Here is a 24,834-nt window from a genome sequence, read left to right as displayed (position 1 = left end):
CCTTGGGCACTTCCAAGGATGAGGCACTTGTCCAGTTTCTCTGGAAAAGTTCTTCCAGTGCCTCACCACCCTCAGAGTAAAGAATTTTTGTCTACTGTCTGATCTAACCTGCCCTCTTTCAGTTTAAAGCCATTCCTTCTTGTCCTCTTGTTTTACATGCCCATGTAAAAAGTCCCTCTCCATCTTTCTTGTTTTACATACTGGAGGTTACTATTAGCTTCACTTCGTAATAAAATGTAACATTACACTGTTGGATATACTGGAACTGTAGAGTATATTAATAAGAACAGTGTTATCCTTAGTAAATAAGATAGTTATAGTTATCCCCAGTTTCAGAGGGTTGTTTCATCAATTCCAAAATTTGTGTGTGTCTTTTGGAATAGTGGCCCTGTGATCGTAGTTATTGTGCAGCCTTTCCCAACTCCATTTCTGCATTTCATGTTTTTGTGTTTTAGTTTGTTCTCTGAAGCTTTAGGGCTTTTGTTGAATGGCTTTTATATCTTACAGGTATCTGGAAAAACTCTTTCTCATGTTCTGAGCTTAGTGAAAGACATGGTTTCACTTTCTACTATAAAATCTACTGCTCTGTTGGCAGTGTAATTTTTTTGGTGTTGTTGTTAGGTAATTTAATTTCTGTCTGCCCAACTATTACAAATAATCACATTTAATTTGAGATCAAGATAAAACTGCTGTGAATTAAACTTACTAACATTTAAGCAAGTTAATTAAGCATAAAGATTTCATTTGAAAGGCCGACCAAATGGTTATTCCTTGCAGACTGCCCTCTCTCAATAAACTTGATTTATACTGGAGTTTTCTTTCTGTCCGATTTAGGATTATGAAGAAGAATCAGATGATGAAAAGCAGTTTTACAGTAGCTCTCCCAGCTTTCATAACCAAAGAATCCTTTCAGTTGTTGGTAAAGCTGATCAAGGCCACTTAGAATTTGCATCAATGTTTGATACTATGCATGCAGATGATATTGAAGAGAAAGATAAATCATCGTTGAAACTATATTCCATTCAGAAAAACCTCCTTACTGCCTGGCAGATAGGGATTTCAAAAAATATGGAAGAGAAGGATACATTGCTGAATTACACAGTGAACTGCATTATCCATTTTTTCAGCATTGTTCAGTTTGTGAAATGTTCTTTCCTAAACCAGGATGCATCTTTAAACAAGTCTGTGAAGAATACTCAATGGATGCATTGTGTCCTAAAGTATTTTCAGCAGTGTTTGACTGCCTTGTGCTGGCATTCAAGAGCCAGTCTAACTGGACATGTGGTAAAACTGACATTAGAAACTTTGAAACTGCTGCTTATACAGCAACAAGATCAGTTGTTCTCAAAAAACCTTTTGGCATGCTTCTGTCTTTTAAAAATGGTTTCTCACACTCTCAGTAGTGTGTGTGTACTACAGTATGAGAATTTTTTTGCATCTTCTAATGGTAATTTTCTTGTGGAACTGGACTCCCTTACTGTGCCTATTTTCTTAGTTCTTGATGACAATACTACTCAGCAATTCAGCTCACTGAAATCTCTGCTTAGAGAACCTCCTCGAGTAAACCATGATGCAAAAACAGAAAGAAGGTATGAAAAATCTTTGCATGGGGAAATAAAAATATGCAGGACAACAAGGGGACCTGGCTCACCCAGCATGGGTTTGTGAAAGGCAGATCCTTCCTGACCAACATGATCTCCTTTTATGACCAGGAGTTCTAATGGTTGAATTCAGTGATCTTAAGGGTGTTTTCCAACCTAAATGATTCTATATGTTGGAACTAAATTTTATTAGTTACACTGTGATTGCAACATCCCTTTGTTTTTTTCTGCCTTTTACTCAATGGAAAGGCATGATAATCTGTTAAAGCACGCAGATTAAGCCTAAGACCTAAAGATGAATATAGTTAAGTTGTGGTGACTAAACTAATTACTGCAAATTAATTCAGAGATAATTGATGGGTTGACAGCTCACACCAGGTCTGGTAATGCAGCATCAATCCAGGTATTGTAACTTTGGATGCTTTAACTGCCTCTTGTACTTTCACTCCTTCCCATTTGTGAATTCTATGGAGCAAGAGCCTGCTTATATGTGATATATCAACAATGTCAATTTAGTCTGCAAAGTTTGTATTGATTATGAATGTGGTGCCTCAAAGCAATAGGAAAAAGCCCAGTCTGTGGAAGCTTACTAAACTATGAGAGTTACTTTTTCTTTGAAGATATACACATAAACTTGGAAGACACTTAAACTGAAGTGTGCTATCCAACTATTGGGAAAATGTATTATTGTCACTGGAGTATTTCTGTACTGCAGAACTCAGATGGATCCAAGTGTATTATTCATACAAGCAGGATTTTCCTTTCCAGAGACTTAGAACCAAAGAAGTATTTTAACTCATAAATTTAATTCTACTACAGTAAAACATGTTTCCTCAGTAATCTTAAAATATAATAATGTGTTCATTGCAAATGCGATTGACAAATTTCAGTTGTCTCTGAGAGGATAATCCATGTTTTTGATTAATCGTTATGGAGGAACTGACCACTGTGCCTATGACTGACTCTGTATGTGTTAATTATGGAAACAATAGTACTTGGGAAGAAGATGCAGAGGTGTTGCAGTTCTTTTTCAAGTCCCTAACAATGTGTATTTGCTTGTATCATCAAGCTTATTACATATCTGATCTGGTGTGTCTGTGCTGGACAACAGGGACTTGCCAGCCCTAAAAGCATGCTCTGTAGTCTTGTTTTCCTGTCTTTGCTTTTCTGTGTATACTTTAATTGTATTTTTAATCAGTTGTTATAAGCAAGATACTGATGCCTGTTTTGAGGTTTCTCTGAGATTATTTCATTTCCCAGTGTTTAGCTAGCAAGAGGATTAATTTTTGGGGGGGTTTGGGTGCATAAAGCAGATTACTGTGTTTAGGCAAATTTTGAAGAATGAATGTTTTTTTCTCCTCATTGTAGTCAAGAAAGTAGTTGATATAATTTAATTTTCAGGTGCGCAATGTAAAATACAAGGTAGTAAGAAATAGATGTAAGTAACTTTTTTAATTCTTGCTTAATTTCATAATATTGTACTTCTTGAACTACAGGTTGATTGTACTATGGCGATTATTATATAAGAAAGCAGTTTGGTATCAGGTGCAACTGAAAAGAAAAGTGAACAAGAATGTAGAAGAAGCTTCTGTTGTCTCATTGCTTATAAGTCATATACAAGCAACCCTCCAGTCTTCAAAAGTGACATTAGAACAACATCTGAAGATTAATTCTGTATCTGGTTAGTACAAATGTTAGGTAGTTGCACAGTCAACTAAATACTAGGAAAATTAGGTCCAACTTAATGACAATCAATAACTGACTACCAGATTTAAAAAAAAGTTAATAGTGGGACTTTTCTTAGAATTCTTGTCAGAATTCTGTCTTTAATACTTAATGTCCTGGTACACCTGTAGATTGTAGATAATCTTTAGAGCTTGTTGAGCAAAATAAAAAGAATACATTGACTTCAGTTTGCTTTGAGCCATGTCCTAAAGAACCTGAATGTAAGATCTGAATTCTGATCTCCTTTGAATTGTGTTGTTTCCTCTGAAGTGAATGGGCATCACAATGTGTTTATTCCATGTGATCATTGTGGGTACGACCATGTTGTGTATGCAAATGTAGTCAGCCTCAACTAAGCATCTAAATTAGTGTAACCTAAGGTAATAGACTTAATCTATTATATTTATTTTGCAGTCTATAGCTGTAGCCTAATGTCTTACACATTACTGTCCTATGTTCTATCTTCCTTTTCACTTCTACACTGCCAAGCCCAGCTTCCCATTTATGTCTCCCACCACAATACTGTTTCATCTCCATGTTCCTGGTCTCTCTCCCTTAAATGACACTCCTAGATTCTCTTCCAACGTCACTCCAATACGATACATTAGCTCCTCCTGGAGAGGAGCTAATATAGCACCTGTCCTGGGAAGGGGTATTCAAAGTAATCTTTGCTCATATGCTCAAAACTTAGATTTAACTGTGAGAATAGGAATTTGCTAGAGTCTCACATATTTTACTCTGCTTTTCATAAATCTCTAATACTGAAGTGCATGTGTGTTTGCATATGTAAAAGTAACCATGTAGAGCTTTTAATTTGTTACATATGTGACTTCTATAGGTGAGGAGCAATTCCTTTTAGGCTCCTACAGAGAATCTGTTGACACTTGGAAAAGGTCTCTTTGTGAAACCAAGGCAAAAGGTAGGGAATAAAATCTTTCTTGGGGGTAAATTGTGTAATTGCTTTACGTAGCTACTTGCGACTCCATTTACCCTTCAAAAAAAAAAGAGGGTGAGAAACAAAAAGAATGCACATTTGAAATTAAGCTGGGATTTGAATAGAGACCAGTCAAAACTTAAGTCTGGTTGATATCTGAGAAAATTCTGTGCACTTCTATTTTAGTATCAAAACTGTCTTGTGTTTACGATGTACTTGGTACAAAAAAGCTCTAGATATATTTGTGAGTAAGAAAGAGACAATGAAAAACAGATGAACAAAAATCAATTCCTTTAGTAGCTGTAAAATGAAAAGACTTAGTGTTTGGAAAGTGACAAAATAAAACCTGTGGCAGGAATTTTTTTAGGAGTTGATTTGAAGTGGATATACCAGTGTCTCTTTCCAGGCATCAGGAGAAAATTTTTTGTTGGTCATTATGATGAGGAATAGCTCATTGAGAAAAATATTCAGAATATTGAAAGCTTGGTGGATGTCTAAGCAATTTCATTGTGGTTTAGGCATTCCTTCTTTGAAGGCTAAACTCCCTTAAGCTCTCTTGTCTTTGTCTGTGTCTTAACAGTTATGCACAGTATTATTTTGAAAACTACTGTATCTCTAGAAGTAAAAATGTTGTGGATGAGCATTAACTTACTAGTTACTTAGAGGTTGTAGAAAGATCATATCCTAAAATAACTGCTCCTGATTTCTACTTCTTCAAATGTATGTTTATGTAGATATGTTTCTGGAGAGGGAAGAGCTAGTATTTTCACTCACTGCATCTGATTTTGTGTTTATTGTTTCTTTTCCAACTGGACTTCTGCCCTATTTTTTTATCTTTTAATACAGGAGGAAAAAGAACATGTTTTCTTCAGACTAGATATTATCTTTCAATATTATTTTGCCACCTGTATCAGTATAACTTGTGTGAAGCTCAGGGACTCTGTGATCATTTAGTAGGAGAGATTCTAAGGCGATCACAGCTTTCAACAAGTCAGATGGAAAAATTTTCTGGTATGTTAATATTGCCTAAAAGGCTGATAAGGTATGTTGACACTGTTTGAATAACCTAGTGTCTAATTTCTATGCCATCACACACACACTTGACAGCATACTTTTCTCTTTACACTGGACTGAAGTCTGTTTTCAGTAACTTCCAAGATCTTTTTCTGATTCTCAGATGATCTTTCAGCAGCACTTGTTGGAATATGTGCTTAGACAACTTTCATTGTACAATTAATAGTGAAAGCAATATTTTAGACTCAAATCTCCTCAAGAAAAGACTTTGGATAACAAGAATAAGGGGAAAATTATGTGATTTTGTTTTGTATTCATTTAGTATTTTTTATGATACAACATGATAAAATAGTGGATTTTATTTTGGTCATCAATACTAAGTTAACAGTGAGGTGTTTTTGCAGATGATTGTAAATTTTGTTTCTATTAAGTCTGAATCTAAGTGAAATCTATATTTCCAAATTTAAACAAGTGGGGTTTTGACCCAGCGCTACTCTTAAGTACTAGAGGTCCATCTCCAGCCATTAAAAATCTGTTATAAAACTCTTCTAGTATTAATATAAGGTGTAATTAGTGTAAGTTCTGAAAGCTTATCAAGAAATTAAATAAGTTTGCTTGCTTTAAAGAAATGTTTTATAACGTAATTAAACAATTTTAGCATTCAAATGTAAAATCATTTTCTTCATAATGCTTTAATTTTATGTGTTTTTTTAGATACCAAGTATTTTCAGCATGAACTATGGATGGTAACCAGCATTCATACTGAGACTGCCATGGCTGTGATTAGGTCCATGGCACGGTTCATGGCTGCTTATTTCACAAATCAGCTGCTCTACATCTTTCCCCCACACAGTGTTGACATCCTGCATCCACTTCACATCAAACAAGGTATTTTCTCTAAAAGCAGTTTAATTTGCTTAAATCTTGATAATTTTTTACATGTATATCAATACTGTCTGTTATGCTTTAACTTGATCATCGTTAGCTTTTCCCCGAGTACAAGACTGCCTCAGTGAGCACTTCCTCCAGCTCCCTCAGTACCCTTGGGTGGATTCCATCCAGCTCCATAGATCTGTGTGTCTCTTAAGTGGTGTAGTAGGTCACTGACCATTTTCACTTGGATTGTGGAGACTTCATTCTGCTCCCTGTTCCTGTGTTCCACCTAAGGGGGCTCAGTACCTGAGGAACAACTGGTCTTACTATTAAAGACTCATGCAGGGAAGGCAATTAAGTGTGTCAGCCTTTTTATCATCCTTTGTCACAATTATGCCTAAAGATCTGGCTCTGACTGACTTTGATCCTCCCAAAAGTGAGAAAAAAGGAGGGCTTAACAAATAGTTGAATTGGATCTGATATGCTGTGACCCAAACTGAAAAGCCAGAAATGAGTGTTTTTTGCTTATCTAACAGTCAAGCTCTTGGAATCCAAGAGGCTTCAGACACTGTATTGTCAAAACAAGTGGGAATGCCAAATCAGTTTGTTGTTGAACTCAAGTAGTACTTGAGTTTAAGTTTAAGTCCTGCTTTTCAGCATTTTTATGAGAAGTAATATTTATCATAGTATGTGGTTTATGTGTTTTCTGCAAGAGATTCTATTTAAAGATTTCCCTTGTTAGGAAACTTGTGGATTCAGTATTAATTTTTTCCGTGGGAATGTAGATTTATTTGGAGGTATTTTAAGTACTCTACAGGTAGGTCGATATTATAACACCAGAAACTTTTTAACAGTATTAACTTATTTTGATTGATTATGTTTTCTGTAGTCTATTTGAATACACTGACTATTTTTAATGTTTCTGTACTACAGAAACTATGCAGTGGTATATATTTCTTTCTTTGTGATCTTTTAGATGTTTTAATTGGGCAGCTTTCCAGATGAAAGCTACAAAATAAGACCTTGATTTTAATACTTCCATTAGGCAAAGATCCATGTATGTGTTGAGGCAGTCTTGGTAAAATTATGTAGCACAAGCTGGGTTAGTGTGAATATCACTCTAAATAATGCCATTGTCTGAGCAGTAAACAGAAACTGTGAGAGAAGCAAATAGCTCCTTAGAATTCATGTTGATCAGCACCTCTCCAGGCGAACCAGTATGTAAAACCTTGAAAAACAATTCTAAATCTACAGAAAAAAGGAAATACTAAATTTGTATGAAACTTGTCTCTATATACTCTCCTAAAATCAAAGAACCACAGAGTGTTATGTAACATTCTTTCTCTAAAATGCATTTTAGCATTTTATCTTCTGCAGTAAAGCAATGCAGTGAGTACAAACAACATGGATACACTAGGAAAACTCTCCGAATTTCCATTTATCTTGGGTGTACTCTCTGGTATATCCTATGCATATGTAGCATATTTGCAAATAGTCTAACAGTACAATTAAGTCTTTAAAGTAAGAAAAACTCATAAGTTTTGCACTTGCTTGCATATCCCACATTATTAAGCAGAAAAACAGGCTATTCTGAACTCATTATTATATCGTATCATAAGCTGCATCTGTCTGCTGCAGATAAACTCCATAGTGAGGCCCTAAAAGTAAAGAGCAATTGTACACTGAAATCAATCCAAAAGCAATGTGAACAAATGAATTCACGCAGTTTCATATAAACTTTAAACTTTAAAACGTGTTTTTTGTTTTACAGACTTACCTCCTCGTGTTATTCCGCTGCAACACTGTTTGGTTGCCAGAGCTGTCAGGAAACAGAACCTTTTGTCTGTGTGGACAGCTGAATATGCTCTTGATTTGTTCTTTATTGGTGGACTCATCCCAGAAGCTGTGTGGTTAGCACACACACTTGGGGACTGGAAACTGTCTGTTTCAATTGGTCTGGCCTACCAACTGTATTGTCAGAACTCTGATGGATTTTCAAGGTAAATTTAAGTTTGGAATTAGTGTGTTATATTTTGTTATGAGTTATCTGCATGAAGTTCTTTGTGACATGGACATCTTTTCCTCAAAAATTCGTATTCCCAGGCTCCTGGTAGGTGTAGGACTTAATATGTTATGATTAGTCATTTTGGCTGAAATATTCATTTAAGAGACCTTCATTGCATTATGTATGGCTATTACTTTGTTATTCATGAGCAGTTTCTTGTTATACTTTCAGACTGAAAAACACGGAACATCACCTGCCTTTAGACCTATCACCAATGCAGACTTTTCAGGAGAAGTTACAGTCTTTTTTAGGGCAGCCAATAACTTCTGAAACATCAGGACATATTAAATACAAGAAGTTTACAGGTACTTAATATTAAAAATTATTGTGGTTTTTTTTCATGTTATTTGATTACTGTGTTATACTCTTCCTCATCTTCTCCAATGTGCCTATTACTGTTACACTATAGGGATTTGGGTTTTGGCTTTGATCAGTCCAGGAATGGAGTCTATACTGTCCTAATCCTGATTGGACTATATGTGGTATTAACTTGTTTGGAAGAAAACTGAAGCTTCATTAGAACAAGCTAAAAAAGCAAATGTATGAACAGTATATAAGGTGTCATCACACTTAAAATTAGCTATGTGAAGGTGTATAGTTTTGGTTTTCCTTTCTGTCATAGGGGATAGGTCTGGTGTCTCATAGCCTGGCACCTCCATGTCCCCAGGTCCAGCAGCTAGCAAGGCTGAGTGGGTTCCCAGTAGGCACATACACAAACACACATCCCATCATGAACCTTGTGCAATCCCAAAAAGCTCTTCCTCTGCATTCTGTAGTATGTCTTATCCTTCTTGACAGTAACCTCTCTCAAGCCAAGAGGTACTAAAGGGAGCCTCTCCCATTGGCTCATCTTGATAGGTTTCATAACTGGACCTTGGGGCTGATGGCTCTCCTGGGAAAAGCCTGGACAGGTGTCCATTTCTCTGAGTACATAATTTGTTGCTGTGCGTCTCTGGGCATGTGGAGATAAGCCTATGGGCTGATTTTTCTACTCTGAGTAGATGGGTCTAGGGTACTATTCAATCTCTGTGCTACTTTGTATGTGTGTAGATGAGATTTTTATCATACAACCTAATTTAATATTTTACTGCTAAAATTCACAAAATTAGTCAAATCAACCTGTCCTTATGTACACTTTACAGAAAGTTTACTGGCAAGATCTCCATTTCTTACTCTTTTTGTGTGTTTTAAGACCACATTTCAAGTTCCTGTCAGCAGGTGGATGTTAATTAATCTTTTTCTAACATTATATACATTCTTCTTTTGTACTCATTTCCAGGGATTTTGTTTCAAATAGATGCATACACAAATATGTGCTGTATGTAACAATCTATAAGTATGATAAGGAGTTGGAAAGATTTGACAGCATTTACTTCAAGACTAGCAGGAGGAGTAGAAATGCAAGTAGAGCAGTATGATTCTCTGTGAATTTCATGAACCAGTTAATGATGTATGTTAAATGTCCTGCTGCCTCTAGGAGGTGAGGTAAAGATGTACTAATATGTAGAAGAGATCCAACAAAAGAGATCCTTGATCTTTGTGCTTACTGATAAAGGAGTTGTTTTAGTCATTATTAATAGTGTACATAGTTTATGCCTGCTTGGTAAGAATGATTTGCTAGACTTTTTTTCCAGCCAAATGCCTGGCTGAACTGTTCTCTATCTAGAAAAGCAATAGCTTCCCCGTTAATAGGGAAAATTTAAAATTAAGAATTGAATACTATTTTCAACTGTGAGAGATCTTATCATAAAGCAAGTAGGCGAAATCTATGATTGTAATAGATTAATGCAAATTCTGAGAACATAGCCTCATATCAAAATGAAGGCCCATGTATTCAGTCAATTAATTTTTTGTTTTCTGTGCTTAATATTTTATAGATCCCATTGAAGAGGAAGATGCAGATGTTCTTTATAGTTCAGTACAAGAACTACTGAAAGCAGCTGTTATGGCAGATGCTGATATTCTCTCAGAGACGTTTCACCTGTTGATGGATTCTGCCAAGGATGTCAGCAGAAAATTGTCTGGTTTGGTTCCAGTTGGGCTCTATCTTCCAGCGCCACCGTTATACTGTCCTCAGCCAGCTTCCCTCAGTGAAGTAAGCATGTGTGATAGAAGTTTCTTGGGTCTTTGTTTGAATGTATTTATGAAGTGATCATGATCTTTGTTCTGGTTCCTTTCAGCTCATTTTTCTGTTTTTTTCCCATGTCCGTTCATTTACTTGACTAACACCATAGTGATAAGAAAGTAGGTGTGCCTCTGTGTTTTTTCCATGAAGGATCTATGCTGTAAAGAAGAAGGGAAATACTTTTAGGGACCAAAACAGCATTTAGGTATATGTCCTTTCTAATTTTGTGGTTTGTTTGTTTTTTCATTATTCAGGAAGATGGCAATGACAGTCTTTTAAAAATGGAGAGAGAAATTCGTCAGAAAGTGTCAGGAGTTCTTCAGCGAATTATGTTGCTCTTCCGGGCTGCTCATTGTTCTTGCCCTGCAGCACAGTGGTATATTACACAACTGAAGCAGGCAAGAAAAGTTATGCAGAAGGTAAGAATTTTACTGGGTTTTTTTAATAACTTCATATTTAATAACTTTTTAATAACATTCATATTTCATTGTAAATATTACTGACAAGCTTGCAGTTGTATTGCAGAAGCATTCAGTCTCACCTGGGCTTTGATGTCATGTTTTTTTACATGTCATCTAGTTTTACACTCCATGTTCTTTTTTTTTTTTTTTTTTTTTTAAGGAAACCAGAACTTAAAGATATCAGGTATCTAATTCATAAAGTGTTTCCTTCTGTGTGTCTTTCTATATCTACTTGGTAAAATTCTTTTCTTCTCCATTTGAAAAGAGCAAGCAACCTTTAATTGGGAGTTATAGCTATTAGCTGGAAGCATGTTCCAGTTCACTTAGGGCTGAATATGTAGCAGAGAAGGTAATGCTCACTTCAGGTAAAGGAGTCACCTTATTGCACAGAATTTATAGGATATCATTCTACTATTGTGCAATTTCTTTGTGCAGAAGCAAGATCGGAATATAGTGGTTAAAATTTTTTGTGTACAGTCAGGTTTTTCTTAGGTAATTTTTACACAGATGCTTAAAGAAGGTTGACTTACCCACAGAAGGGAATGTGTGTGACTCAACCTCCTGCACCAGCATTAATGCAGTGATCCAGATCAGGAATGGTATGACTGACAAATAATTCCTTCTCTTTGCTCATTGCATGGTCACGTGCTTAATGCTGGCACAGGAAGGTGATCAGGTGTCCCAGCTGAAACTGGAGGGAAAACTAGTCTGCCTTGGCAACAGCAACGTGGACTGTATTGGATTAATCTGGTTTCTTGATTGTGATCTTTGTTGTTCTTATACTTGGTTACTCCTGTGTTTCATGGTAATCATGAGTACTATTCAAACAAAAGCATTTTTGTGCCATAGCTCAGACTAAACATATTTCTGTAAAAGAATTTTCAGAATAGTGATTTAAAGAAAATGGAAAGCAAGCGAAAGGGAATTTACTGTTATTCTGCTAATAACTGAGAGGCTGTGCATTTAGCAGTGATACATATAAAATGTCAACTGATTTTTATTTCCATTTTGATTGTTTATTTATTTCTTTATTTTTACTGTCTGTAGATTCGAATGAAAGGATCTCTTCCTTTGCTGAGTCCGTTCCCAGAGACTTTGCTTCGTTACTGCAATTTCTGCACTGTTTTGTGTGGAACTACCTCTTCTGAACCCCATCAGTTTGATGATATTACCTGTAAAATTTTAGGTCTGTATGCAATAACATAGAATAACTTAGAGCTAGAAAAAAGAAAACCAGTGAAAATCTGCAGGTGCAAATAAGTTCTTATTAGCGTGAAATGGTATATTGCAGTGTGTGCAGAAAGACATTCCTTTTCCAGGTTTTATGGTAGTTGTCGAAACTCTTACTCTGAAATGTGCTCTTCTGGATTTGGGGTGGGGGGAACATGTTACAGACCTGACAGGTGTGAGAGAAAATGAAGTTGGACTGAAGAGTTCTAGCTGCAGAACAATATTGAAAAATCAAGAATGAGTAATTCTTTTTTCTAAAACTACTTTTAGGGTAATGTGAATTACTTTCTTGTAGCTAAAAATTCCAAGCTATTCTATTTAACGTATTTAAATAGCATCTCACCGTATTTCATATTTGTGTTGTAGGTGGGTTCAGAGAGTTATGTGCATTATGTTGGATGTTTCATGTTCGTGAAAAATTGTCTGACAACTGTAGGCAGTACCAAGCTGCAAGGGAAAATATTAGCAATATGCAGGTAATTATATTAGTAATACAGTAAAAATACATTTTAGTTGCATGAAGCTATGAGAAGGATTCTAAAGGTCTACTGTATATTTCTGTGAGAACTTCTATTTGCTTAACAGGACAAAATGAGCACAGTGCTACAAGGTGCAGCATGTATGTGATGCTGCAGAATAGTGCTATCCATATGAACTCCATCTTCCTAACAGTATTTTTGTTGGGCTTTTGCTTGGTATTTAACTGAGATAATTGAAGAGATGCTGCCACAAGAGAAATATTTATTACACTTGTTGTCTTCTTAAATATTTACTTCCTGGTTTGGGGTTTTTTTGCCATCAGGTTAAGATATTTTGGGTATTTCCTTACTAATGTATATTTAATACACCAAAAATGGCGTTAAGTATGGTGTTAAATATATGTGGTTTTCAAAAAGAATAATAATCTTAATTGTCCTGATCCCAAGAAAGAATTTGTGATCACCTTAAATCACAGTAAAATTATTTAGTGGTAGTTCAGTATTTTTAGTCTGTTACATATAGTTTAGTCAAACTCTCAAGTTTTACTCTAAATGACTGCAAACAGACTCTTCAGCAGTGTTAATGGAATTATTTCCTAAGGTGGTTTAAAAAAAGCTCTTTTTTCCCATCTTTTTTTTTTTTAATGTACATTATGATTGACTACAACCTTGATTTGTCTCCTGGCATCATACACTTCTGTGCTTGGCAGTTCAGTTAGAGGTGTTTAATTTTTTATTGGCTAGGGAAGAAACATTACCATTTGCAATGTATGAATAATTTTGCCGAAATATATTGTCCATATAAATCAATGTTTCTGGCAATTTTTTTTTTAGGATCTGAAGAAGAATGAACATGATGCCTCCACAGTTGAGCATTGTCTGAATGCAGTGGGATGGGCTTGTCGAATGCTTCCTTTCTGCAGGTTCATGAATGTTGAAGAATTAGTTCAAGATGTAATTTTGAGTCTGCTTGGAGAATTGCCACCAACGAAAAAGGTAGAAGAAATTAAAGCTAGAATAAAAGCAGTAAAAATTATCACAAATGTTTCTTCTCCTTGGAAAAGCTACTAGTCAGGTTTTCTAGTGGTGAAAGTTCTGTGGGAAAAGATACCTTACCTGTATGTTGGCTACTGAAAAAGATGTGGTTTTCTGTGCAGGTGGCAGAGATTTTTGTAAAAGCATTTCCTAATCCTGAAGATATAAGGGTTCCACTAAGAGATAAATATAATGCACTTCAACAGCGACTCAGGCACAGTATTGTTAAAGGTAATGTTCATCCTTCTTCAGGAAATATTAAACAAACTTTCTTTTTTGCCTTACTTATTAACAGGGTATTATTGTGACATAACCTTCTTTCATACGCCATGTAAAACAATTACTGTAGTTTCTAGTTAGACAACTTTGAGTTTTGTGACAAATTGTGTGTTTTCTTTCTGATACATCTATACCAATTACAGTGTGTCATGACTTTGAAGTTTTTGGTGTTTCTTCACTTTATCGTAGTTTCTTTCTGTATTTCTAAATGGCTATAATTTATTATTTTAATTTAAAGCTAATTCATTTCTCAGTTTGAGAGACTAATTGAAAACTGCAAATTTAAAAATTGGTTTTCTTTCTTTCAGTAGGTCCTGAAAATGAAGAAATTATGTCTGTTATTCAGGCTGCTGAAGAAGCGAGAAAGAAGACCTTGAAACGTGTAATAAGGAACATAGGCCCTATAGAAATTAATATTTGGGAGCCAGCGGAAGAGGAAGCAGCAGATGATAAGGAACACTGTTATGACAGATTCTCAATAGGCACTAGTCTAAGCACAAGCACACTTACTGATCTTGGGAATCCTCAGGTATACACTGATGCTGACACAGTAGATACACTTTCTGATGCTTTGTGTACTGAAGAAATAAGAGCTCGAACGCCTTCATTTCAAAGGTAGGAAGAAGTTGCAGCAGGAAGATATCAGTTTAAATTGAGAAGTGGGGGCAGGGGGAAGGAAAAAAAATAAGTTGTATCCTGCTGATCAAGTAATCTTTTCACCAAACAGGATAATTGCCACTTCGAGTGATTTAAAGAGTCACAAATTTACCAAATCAGAAAACTGCTAATGTTATATCAGTTAGTAAGTGTCTAATATGTTATTGAAGTGCAAGTTATTACCAGCTATGTGCACATTCTTATATGTTACTGCCTAATTTCTCCCTGTGGAAAATTATGGATTTTGCATTTGATTAATTTACCACCTTAACATTGTATTAATGTCTACTTAAGTTTGTTAGTTTACCCTTTATTAACACTAAAAGAAGAAAAGAAAGTTATGTTACATTTAGTTATTTTTTCATGTAATTCTTCTTAAAATGGATTTTGGTGTTAACAGTTCTTATGTTTATTGCCTTACAGAAATAATGAACACCAGAGAAAAGGAGAAATAGGTAGCAAAAATAGCACATGCAAGATAAAAGCTCTTAACTGGAAAACAATACATAAAGACAAAGTATACAGAAGAGACATGCATAATCAATGTAATTTGCCTGTAGTTGGTGCATGGGAATTTGAACGTGATGATGATGAATATGTTAGGTTTTTAGAACTCTTTTTGAGTTATGTTCTTGAGAGAGACCTGATAAAGTACAGTGACATTGGAATTCCATTTCTTACTAGTTTTTCTGGACTTCTTCGAGAGCATGAATTGAACTCTCTCTTTTTTGATGTCCACACAACACTAAAACGTCGACAAGGCAAAAGTAGAAGTCAAAGTGTGTTTAGAGCTGGGTCTTGCTATACTGTCACCCTGTCACCTTGTGACCCTGAAACATCTGTCTATAACAAAACCCAAAATATTTTGGAAAAACCAACAGTTGTGCAGTCCGTTGTACAGACAAAAGAACCTTCTGTGCATAACCTAATGAAAGGACTTAACAAAGGATTATTTGGTTTAAAACACAAATTGATTTACAGAGCTCACACTCATAATCAAGGAGTCACTGTTGCACTAGCAAGCCAGACCTTTCCTTGCCATACTTCGTCTACCCTGCAAACTCAGGCAACTTCTAAATACATTTACAAAACTGTTGATGTAGTTGATACTGTACCAGGAGAAGAACTAATGATAGAATTGATGGACAAGTTGAGCAATATTGCAAAATTGCTTGAGTGGATGATCAGATGGTCTGACAAAAGACTGCTTTGTGGTTCCAATAAACAAGATTCCTTAGAAGAGATTCTTCCAATGATACACATGAAAACATCAGCAGCTGCTGTCCTTACTTCTCTATGGCTGTTAGAACAGTTATACAGAGAGAGATCTCAAACAAAGAGCATAAAATATAAGGTAAGAAAAATTAATGGGATAAGTGTCAATGAAATGTGAGTGAATTATGCCAGTAAAGAAAATCACACATTTTACCTCATTTTTCTGTTTTCAATAAAACCTGGAATACTAATTAATAACCTTTCCTTTAGGAGTTGCTAGGAAAAGAGAGAAACATTCCAGAAATACTGGAATTCTGTCTGTAGAAATACTTGGGTTGGAGGTGAAAGTTCTCTTTGGAAACCCTGTTCAAAATCTAGCTCCTCTATCCAGATAGCACATTATTTGTGCAAATTCCTGTAAGTTTGACCATTGTGTCTAGTTTTAGAAATCATCTTTGAAGAAACCTAGTACTGGAGATAGAATATGGCAAAGCAAGACAAAGAGCAAAATTTCTCTGGGAAGACTTGAGTTAAGGTTCATTTGTCTTTGATGACAGTGCAAATATATTTTGACTGGAGTATTTAAACTAGTTAAAGATCAGCAAAAAGTGACTAGCATTGTTATATAGAGTTGGAGTATATGTGTGGACATGAAAGAAGAGATTTGCCAGAAGAACCTGATGAGTATTGCTTTAGTTTGTATTTTAGGGACAACTGGATCACTTAGCTTCTTTTAATTAACTCTACATAGAATCACGGAATTCATGTTTTGAGGGGAGAGGTTTGTGGGATTTTTGTGAGAAGGTTTTTCTCCCATACCAAGAGATATTTTTTTTTCTTGGTTTTGGTTTGTATTTTTGTTTTTTGGACAAGTGCCACCTGTATTTTATTTACAACTTACTGCCAAAATTTTGTGCATGCATCTAACTGCAAGATTATGTGTGGCTTTTTGCCTTTCATGCTGTTTTCAGTGATAATTTCAGAGATCTGTATTACATGTGATGAAGGCCAAACCTTATTGTATATACTTGTTTCGATTCTAGTGTCACATAGTGGCTTTGACAATTGACACTCAATTGACACTGATAAATATTTCCTATGTTTCCTTTGGATAATTCAGAGCATCGTTGCTTCACTTAATGCAAAAAGGTGCAAAACTCAGGTTCCACAGGCACCTATAAATCCAGGTTTCCTCAGCTCTAAAAGAAAAAAATATGAGTTAAGCATAATCGTTCTATATGAAATCACTGTGGGTTTTTAAATAGTATCAGGTATCTTTTTTTTTTTTATTTTAAACTAGTGAATTTTGATTATCATTATTTCTTTTAATAGCATCCAGATAATCGAGATGTGAAAGAATTTGTATCTCTATCAGAAGCCCAGTCTAGGACAGAGAAAGAAAGTAGTACAGATGAAAGCTTTTCCACAGCGGCCAATCCTCCTGCCAGTCTCCAGAATGCGCCAGCCTACGATGACTTTTGTAGAACTGATTTTAGGTAATTTTTTTTTTTTTTAACTTAAAAACTCTAGTTGGTCATAATTCCTCTGCTAAGCAGCCTGTCACTATGAAGAGTTCTGCTGTTATTATGTGTTACATATACATGTTTAATTTTGAGTGCAAAGTCAAACTCGTGCCTATTGTTTACAGCTGCATGAAGCAGATTGAATATTCTCCATCAGCAGATGTATATCTAGGTAGAAAACAATATAGCTGTTGCATAGTAAGTGACTTGTACATGGTTGTTTATAAACTTAGTGATGTGGAAATAGATTCTAGATTTCTGATGAAATGGATATCATGGTTTTCTCAAAGAATTCAGATAATTTCCACTCTCTTTAGGTAGTTTTCCTTGAGTTACAACGTGTACCTGAACTCCTTTGTGGCATTTCATCTTCTATTGCACTAAAGAAAAAAATACATGTCTAGTATTAGAAGAGATAGATAGATAGATAGATAGATAAAGATCTTTAGTATTCTGAAAATAATCTTTAGTATTTTGAGACAATCTTGTGTGTCTTGTCTGACAATTTGGGTTTTTTTATAAAGGAAATTTCTATGTGGGAGATAAATGTAAACCTTAACTAGATGATTTTGAAGCCATAGCACTTGTCTTCCATTTTTGATAGATCATGTGTGTTGGTTACATTTTTCTGGAAACAGCTCACCTGAAAGAGTGTACCATTAATGACGCTAAAATATCACATCTATACAAAAAAATTATTAAGCTTGGTTTAAATGAAAGTCAGATAGAAAACTTATATAAACATGGATTATATCACAACAGTGTTTATTTTTACAATTATGCACTAGCCTGCAATCAGAAAGAAACAGCATACTTGAACTAAGCTAGATACCTAGATACCTGTTGTTAATTGCCTTTTGTAATTCCAATTACCAGAGTGTCTACAAAGTCAAAATACTTTGATAAGAAGGAAATTATTCATGGAAATTATTCTGTACCATGTACGACTGAAGATCCTAATGAAGTAGAACCGCTTGTTCAGCAGGAATTAGATATGGTGTCGGAACAACAAGGTTTGTTTTAATGGTATATCCTTTTACTATGGTCTCATGTATCAAACAGTAGGAGTTTTGCATGAATATGATTATATGTCTCTCTGTTTAATCAAAAAATTAAAATAGGTTTTCATTGTGCTATTGAAAATATTTTATCCAGTTTACATTATGACTAATTTTATACAGTTGCTTTATCGAGACTTATTGATCAGTTTTTCACTTACGTAACTTTTTACTACAGAGATAAAACAGTGTGTATTAGCATGTTCTGTTCCCTCATATACTTTCATTCCAGAAATATTCATGCAACTGTGCAAAACAACATGAAAATTGTAAGAGCTGACTATCCATGATTTAAGTTTATCGTACTCATACCATTTAAATAACCTGCTTTTTTTTTTTCTCTCACTTCAGGTGCATGCATCATCACTAGTAGTAAAACAAATCTTGAATTTGCTGAGACCTCTCTGAACACTTTACTCCTCGCTAGGGAAAAAGTGGACTAATGTGACCTGCTGTCAGAAATCACATAACAGTGCTGTAACCCATGTAGTTTTCTGATTTAGAGTAATTGTGTTTATTTTGTAGAGTTCTTTGAGGAGCCATATGAAACTCCAAAGAGCTCCAACAGCTCTGTCAAGATCAAACCTGTAGAACATCCTAGAGAAAAGGCAAGTTACTGTAGAATCGTCAAAGGTTTGGATTGGAAGGGACTTTAAAGATCATCTCATTCCAACCGCCCTGCCATGGCCTTGAACACTTTTCATGGATCCACAACTTCTCTGAGTAACCTATTACAGTGCCTCACTTCCCTCACAGAATTTCTTCCTAATATCTGAACTAACCCATCCTTTTTCAGTTTGAAGTAATTCCCTCCTCTCCTGTCACTATATGCTCTTGTCAAGGGTTTGTCTCCAGCTTTCCTGTAGGTTCCTTTAAGTACTGAAAGACTGATCTAAGGTCTCCCCAGAGCCTTGTCTTTTCCAGGCTGAACAACCCAAATCTCAACCTTTCCTTATAAAAGAGGTGCTCCAGCCCCCTGAGCATCTTTGAGGCCTCCTCTGGACCTGCTTCAGCAGGTCCATGTTCTTCTTATGTTGGGGATCACAGAGCTGAACACAATGCTCCAGGTGAGTCTCATGAGGACAGAGTAGACCTCCCTCCACCTGCTGGCCATGCTCCTTTGGATACAGCCCAGGATACAATTCATTTTCTGGGCTGCAGGCACACATTGCAAGCTCACGTTGGACTTTTCATCAACCATCACCCCCAAGTCCTTCTCTTCAGGGCTGCTGTCAATCCATTCTTTGCCCAGCCTGTACTTTTGCTTGGGATTGCCCCAACCCATGTGCAGGACTTTTTGAACTTCATGAGGTTTGCACAGGTCCATCTCTCAAGCCTGTCACGATCCCTCTGGATGACATCCTTTCCCTCCAGTGTCCTGACCACACCACACAGCTTGGTGTCACCAGCAAACCTGTAGAGGGTGCCCTTGATCCCACTGTCCATGTCACCAACGAAGATGTTAAACAATGCTGGCCCCAGTACTGACCCCTGAGGAACCACTTGTCACTGGTCTCCACTTGGACATTGAGCCATTGACCACAACTCTGAGTGTGGCCATCCTGCCACTTCCTTATCCACCAAGTGGTCCATCCCCCAAATCCACAACTCTTTAGTTTAAAGGCAGGAATGTTGTGCAGGACAGTGTCAAATGCTTTGCAGAAGTCCACGTAGATGACATCTGTTGCTCTTCTCTCATCCACCAACACTGTAACTCCATCATAGAAGGCCACCAAGTTTGTCAGGCACAGTTTGCCCTTAGTGAAGCCACTTTGACTGTTACCATTACTTCCTTATTTTCCATGTGCCTTAGCACATTTTCCAGGGGGATCTGCTCCATGATCTTGACAGGTACTGAGGTGAGACTGACTGGCCTGGAGTTCGCCAGGTCTTCCTTATTTTCCTCTTTAAAAACATGGGGGTTATGTTTCCTCTTTTCCAGTCAGTGGGAACTTTACTGAACTGCCATGACTTCTCAAATTAGTGGCTTAGACACTTCATCTGCCAGTTCTCTCAGGACCTGTCGACCAATTCCATCAGGCCCCATGGACTTGTGCACCTTTTGGTTCCTTAAATGTTCCTGGTCTTCTACAACGGGAGGTTCTTAATTCTCCCATCCCTGCCTTTTCCTTCTGTGACTCAGGCAGTGGGGCTGGAACACTCGCCTGTGAAGACTGAGGCAAAAAAGTCATCGAATACCTCAGCCTTCTCCATGTCCCAGGTTACCAGACCTCTTATTTCCTTATGGAGAGGGCCTACATTTTCTCTAGTCTTCCTCCTGTTTCCCTTGATGATCCTGGCCGATTTAATTCTATCAGAGCTTTCCTAAACTGTTCTCTGGCTGCTTTGACGGTCTCTCAGATATCCTTACTGTGTCCTGGCTTCCACCCTCTGTAGGTTTCTTTTCTGAGTTTGACGTTATCCAGGAGTACCTTGTTCATCCATGCAGGCCTCCTGGGGTTTTCTCCCAGCTTCCTCTTTGTTGGAAGGCATCACTCCTGAGGTTGCAGGAGGCAATTCTTGAATATTAACCAGCTTTCTTGAGCCCCTCTTCCCTCCAGGGCACTATACCTCTATTAAGCAGATCACTGAAGAGGCCAAAGTCTGCTCTCCTGAAGTCCAGGGCAGTGAGCTTGATGTGCACTCTCCTCACTGCCCTGAGGATCTGAAACTCCACTATTTAATGGTCACTGCAGTCAATGCTACCCTTGAGTTTCACATTCCCCACCTTATTTCTGACAACAAGGTCCCCCATAGTACCTGTTCTCGTTGGCTAATCTGTCATATGGAGAAGGAAATTATCATCAAAGCATTTCAAAACCTCGTGTGTTGTTCCTCCAACAGATAGCAGGGTGGTTGAAAGTCCTTGAAGACCAGGGCTTGTGACATGAGGCTGCTCCTATCTGCATGCAGTGGGCCTCACCTGCTCCATCTTCCTGGTCAAGCAGCCTGTGGCAGACCCCCACTGTAATGTCACCTGTCCCTGTCCTCCCTGTAATCCGGAGCCATGAGCTCTTGATCAAATCCTCATCCATCCCCAGGCAGAGCTCTATGCACCCCAGCTGGTCACTGACATAGAAGGTGATGCCACCTCCTCATCTCCTCTGCCTGTGCTTTCTAAAGAGCCTGTATCTGTTCATTCCAACACTCCAGTCGTTAGAGCCATCCTCCCACATCTCCATAGTGCCAGTAAGATCGTACCCTGCAGACGGGCACGTCTCTAATTCATTTATTCCCCATGCTGTATGTGTCTGCATAGGGGTATTTAAACTGATGAATCTGACTTAGTGGTGGGCGTAGCTGTAATTCCTTTGTGCTGCTCTTCAGGTGCTCTGTTGACCTGCAATTCCTCTCCAGGCTCTGGGCATCTCTTACTGGCCTTGGCATAAAACAGCCCCTCCCCTGGCAACTTGAGTTTAAAAGCCCTCTTCCCCTCTTGCCAAGCCTAGGACTGATGATGCTCTTCCCCTTCTTTGATAGGTGGACCCCTTCAGCCCCCAGCAGAGCAGGTTTCTCAATGTGAGTCCTATGGTTGAAGAAGCTAAATCCTTGGCTGTGGCACCAGTCAAGGCTGACTGCTTGATTCACCAGATTCAACTGACCCTTTCAAATTCTTTCCCTTTGACTGGGAAAGGAATTGACTCTGCTCTTAAGAGCCACTCACTGCTGCTCTCAGTGAGCACATTGGGCTGCCTTACTCAGCTCCAGCCTCTCTCCTGATCTGATAGGATCTTATGTGGAAGCATCAAATTGTTATGAATACTCTTTTCAAAATATCCTGAATTCATCATTGTATTTGTGAAGTTGAGGGCTTAAAATGTTTAGGATTGGTGAATCTTTTTCCTTGCTTAACAATAAATGTCATGATTATAGGGTAGTAAGGTGAGATCTGCTCTGAGCACTTTTGAAAACGGATTAATTTTTCATAAAATTAAATGTGTGTATACCTATATATGTACCTATGGAAGATATAATTATATATACATAAAATTACATTAAAAATTAAATAGATCAAGAAGTTTATTTTGCTTCTGTGTGAAAACTCAGTCTGGATCTGTAAATGAGCCTTCTTTTTCCATGCATTGTTTTTGGTCATAAGTATCCTGTCTCCGAAATTGACTAAGGGCTGTTATGCTGAAAAGTGAATTGCAATGCCACCAGTTTACTTGCCTGTAGTACTCAAGATTCAGTGCTGTTAATGGGATTGGAAACAATAAATGTATTGTGGTCTTCAATTCTGCAGTGCACTTTACTGTAGTGAATCTGTGGCATGTGTAAAATCCTGCATTTGTTTCAACTTCTTAGTTTGCAGATAGTTTGTGTATAATAGGATTGTTTCCACATTTTCATCTTTACTCAAGGGGGGGTGAGATTAGCAGAATATATATGCAGGGTACTATATGGATATGAATTTGAAACTAAAAACTCATAATAATGACTTAAAAAGCAAGATGCCCAGGTGAATTGTCAAGATATCTCCTTATTTCTGATCTGTAGCTGTTCTCTGATAAGTATGTAATTTTGATTACTTTTTGTCTGATTTTTTCAAGTGGATGATTAATCATAAGTACATTTGCCATAGGCTAAAAAAAAAAGTACGTTATTAAAGCAGAAGGAATAGAAAAATTTAAAGTTTGGATGCATCTTTTTATGTTCCAGGAGGTCTCCATTTCAGATGTAGATAGTCCACAAGAAGATCAGAATGTGGAGGAAACAAAGGAAGAAAAGGCTGAACAGAATGTGTAAGAGACTTTTTGTTATTTGTTTCGGGTTTTTTTAATTCCCCTTTTATCTTTGCTTAAAAATCCAAGGTATTTTTGTTAATAATGGCATCCATTGAAGTCTGCTGGGTTCGTGCTGTTGTTTATAGCAACAAACTCCTAGTTTCAAACAGGCATTTCACAAATACAAAGTGCAGAGTGGATGAGTCTTTATTTTAGTAATGATATAATGAAAGAAGTGTGGGTTGTGGGAAGGTGTATTTTACGTCTGAGAAAAGGACAGACAATAACTTGAAAAGCTTTCAGATACACAGTTCCAGACCTGAAATAGGAGCAGCATCAGGCAAAATTCAGGTGAAGAGCTCTCGAGGAAATTATGACAATTAATTTGTTACAAAACGTAGAAGTTGTTGTTTATGAAGCCAAAGGTGAGACAAAAGTGATGATAAGCGTGTTAGCTCCTGAAAGAGGAAGGAAGGCATTTTACACAACTTAAGAAATTTCCTTCACTAAGATCTTTTTAAAATTTAATGTTTTAAAATCTCTGTACGTTTATAATAAAATATATGTATAAAGTTGAAGAAACAATTCATAAACCTGATTGTTTGAATAGATGACTGCTGAGTTTGATTTCTCTGGAAGTTTGCAAGGGAAGAAACTCTGTATTCTGTAAACACAACATTCCTTGTGTTTACCACAAGGAATCTCGCTCTTTTGAGATATTTTCATTTGTTTTAATGACAAAAAAGAATCAGCTTATTTTTAGTATATTTCAATTAGCTTTCTTTTAAGCGGCTTAATTTCAGAAGGACTTAGAATGCTCTGCTATTTTAAAATTACATATTTTTGTTTTAACTGCACGTAAGAGGCTGTTAAAAGAATTTATTATGGCATTTTTTTTCTATTTTTAGAAGTGCAGATTACAGTGATATTTACAGAATTGCTTAAATTAGATTTTGTGTTCCTTTGTCCACTGGAATCAACCTCTTTTTTGCCTGCTGCTTGTGTTGAATAGCCAGAACCTTTTCAGTGCTTTTGTTTGAGTCAGTTTCTGATTGCTAGGAAGACAAAGCATGAATGTCAATATTTGCCAGCTCAGGTTGCAGTGTAATGCAGTAATTGAAGCCATGGAGATCAGTATAGCTCTGATCAGGTGGCTTTCAGGTATTTCATCTCATACTAATTAAAATACGTTTTTGAGAGGTTATGCATACACTTATATACACATAGTTATATAAAGTGAAAATAAACAGCAAAACAAATTATTGTGGTATTTACAATACTATTATTTTCTTTCTTTATAGTATGACTGAGGTTGTTACTAGCACTGATTCTCATTCATTCTCTTTAAAACAAGATGCAGAAGTTCCTAGGTAAGAGAAACCTACACTGTTATAAAAAATACATTATCCCTTAAATTTTTAGTCTGAAGTAATGTGATGTGTACATTTGCTTACAAAATATTTGCAAGTAAAATGTACCTACAAACTAAGTAACTTTTCCTGAAACCTATTTGTAGTCTAATCCCCGAGGATCAAAACACTTGCATCTTGACCAGGCTTCACAAGAATCAAACATGTCATTTGAGCTACTAGATTTCAAGAGACATAATAGTTTTGTTTTCTGGTTCCAGACAGAAGCATTATACAATATTACTATAGAAGATATATTGTTACATAAATCACCTGAACAATAATATTTTAAACTTATATTTACATTGTTATTAAATTATTAAAAGGTATATGTCCTACAGCATCTGATAGATTCACATAAATATATAGATAATATTTCTGTAAACAGGGAGAAGGTTGGAATTGAGAAAAGGGGTCAGGAGTCAGT

At 36.6% G+C, this 24,834-nt stretch overlaps 1 protein-coding gene across 7 annotated transcripts in view; it reads left to right on the top strand.

The window, feature by feature from the left end:
* Positions 1-24,834, top strand: part of CPLANE1 (ciliogenesis and planar polarity effector complex subunit 1) — a 56,180-nt gene that overhangs the window by 9,327 nt on the left and 22,019 nt on the right. For 4 of the 7 annotated variants that reach the window (XM_051772290.1, XM_051772287.1, XM_051772292.1 and 1 more), the window contains 20 exons: positions 835-1,589; positions 3,098-3,282; positions 4,165-4,245; positions 5,107-5,271; positions 5,989-6,162; positions 7,919-8,147; positions 8,384-8,517; positions 10,090-10,307; positions 10,592-10,756; positions 11,846-11,984; positions 12,395-12,504; positions 13,342-13,503; positions 13,665-13,773; positions 14,130-14,436; positions 14,902-15,832; positions 17,026-17,189; positions 18,093-18,229; positions 18,800-18,882; positions 22,934-23,016; positions 24,300-24,368. In XM_051772290.1, coding sequence (XP_051628250.1) covers positions 835-1,589; positions 3,098-3,282; positions 4,165-4,245; positions 5,107-5,271; positions 5,989-6,162; positions 7,919-8,147; positions 8,384-8,517; positions 10,090-10,307; positions 10,592-10,756; positions 11,846-11,984; positions 12,395-12,504; positions 13,342-13,503; positions 13,665-13,773; positions 14,130-14,436; positions 14,902-15,832; positions 17,026-17,189; positions 18,093-18,229; positions 18,800-18,882; positions 22,934-23,016; positions 24,300-24,368 — 4,400 coding nt within the window. The remainder of the gene's footprint in view (positions 1-834; positions 1,590-3,097; positions 3,283-4,164; positions 4,246-5,106; positions 5,272-5,988; positions 6,163-7,918; positions 8,148-8,383; positions 8,518-10,089; positions 10,308-10,591; positions 10,757-11,845; positions 11,985-12,394; positions 12,505-13,341; positions 13,504-13,664; positions 13,774-14,129; positions 14,437-14,901; positions 15,833-17,025; positions 17,190-18,092; positions 18,230-18,799; positions 18,883-22,933; positions 23,017-24,299; positions 24,369-24,834) is intronic. The other 3 variants (XM_051772289.1, XM_051772293.1, XM_051772288.1) reach the window with 2 other exon arrangements.

This window comes from Manacus candei, unplaced genomic scaffold, assembly GCF_025592945.1.
Source record: "Manacus candei isolate 608988 ecotype Guabito, Panama unplaced genomic scaffold, ASM2559294v1 h1tg000152l, whole genome shotgun sequence".
NCBI classification, from domain to species: Eukaryota; Metazoa; Chordata; class Aves; order Passeriformes; family Pipridae; genus Manacus; species Manacus candei.
This window is presented reverse-complemented; position numbering and strand designations above follow the sequence as displayed.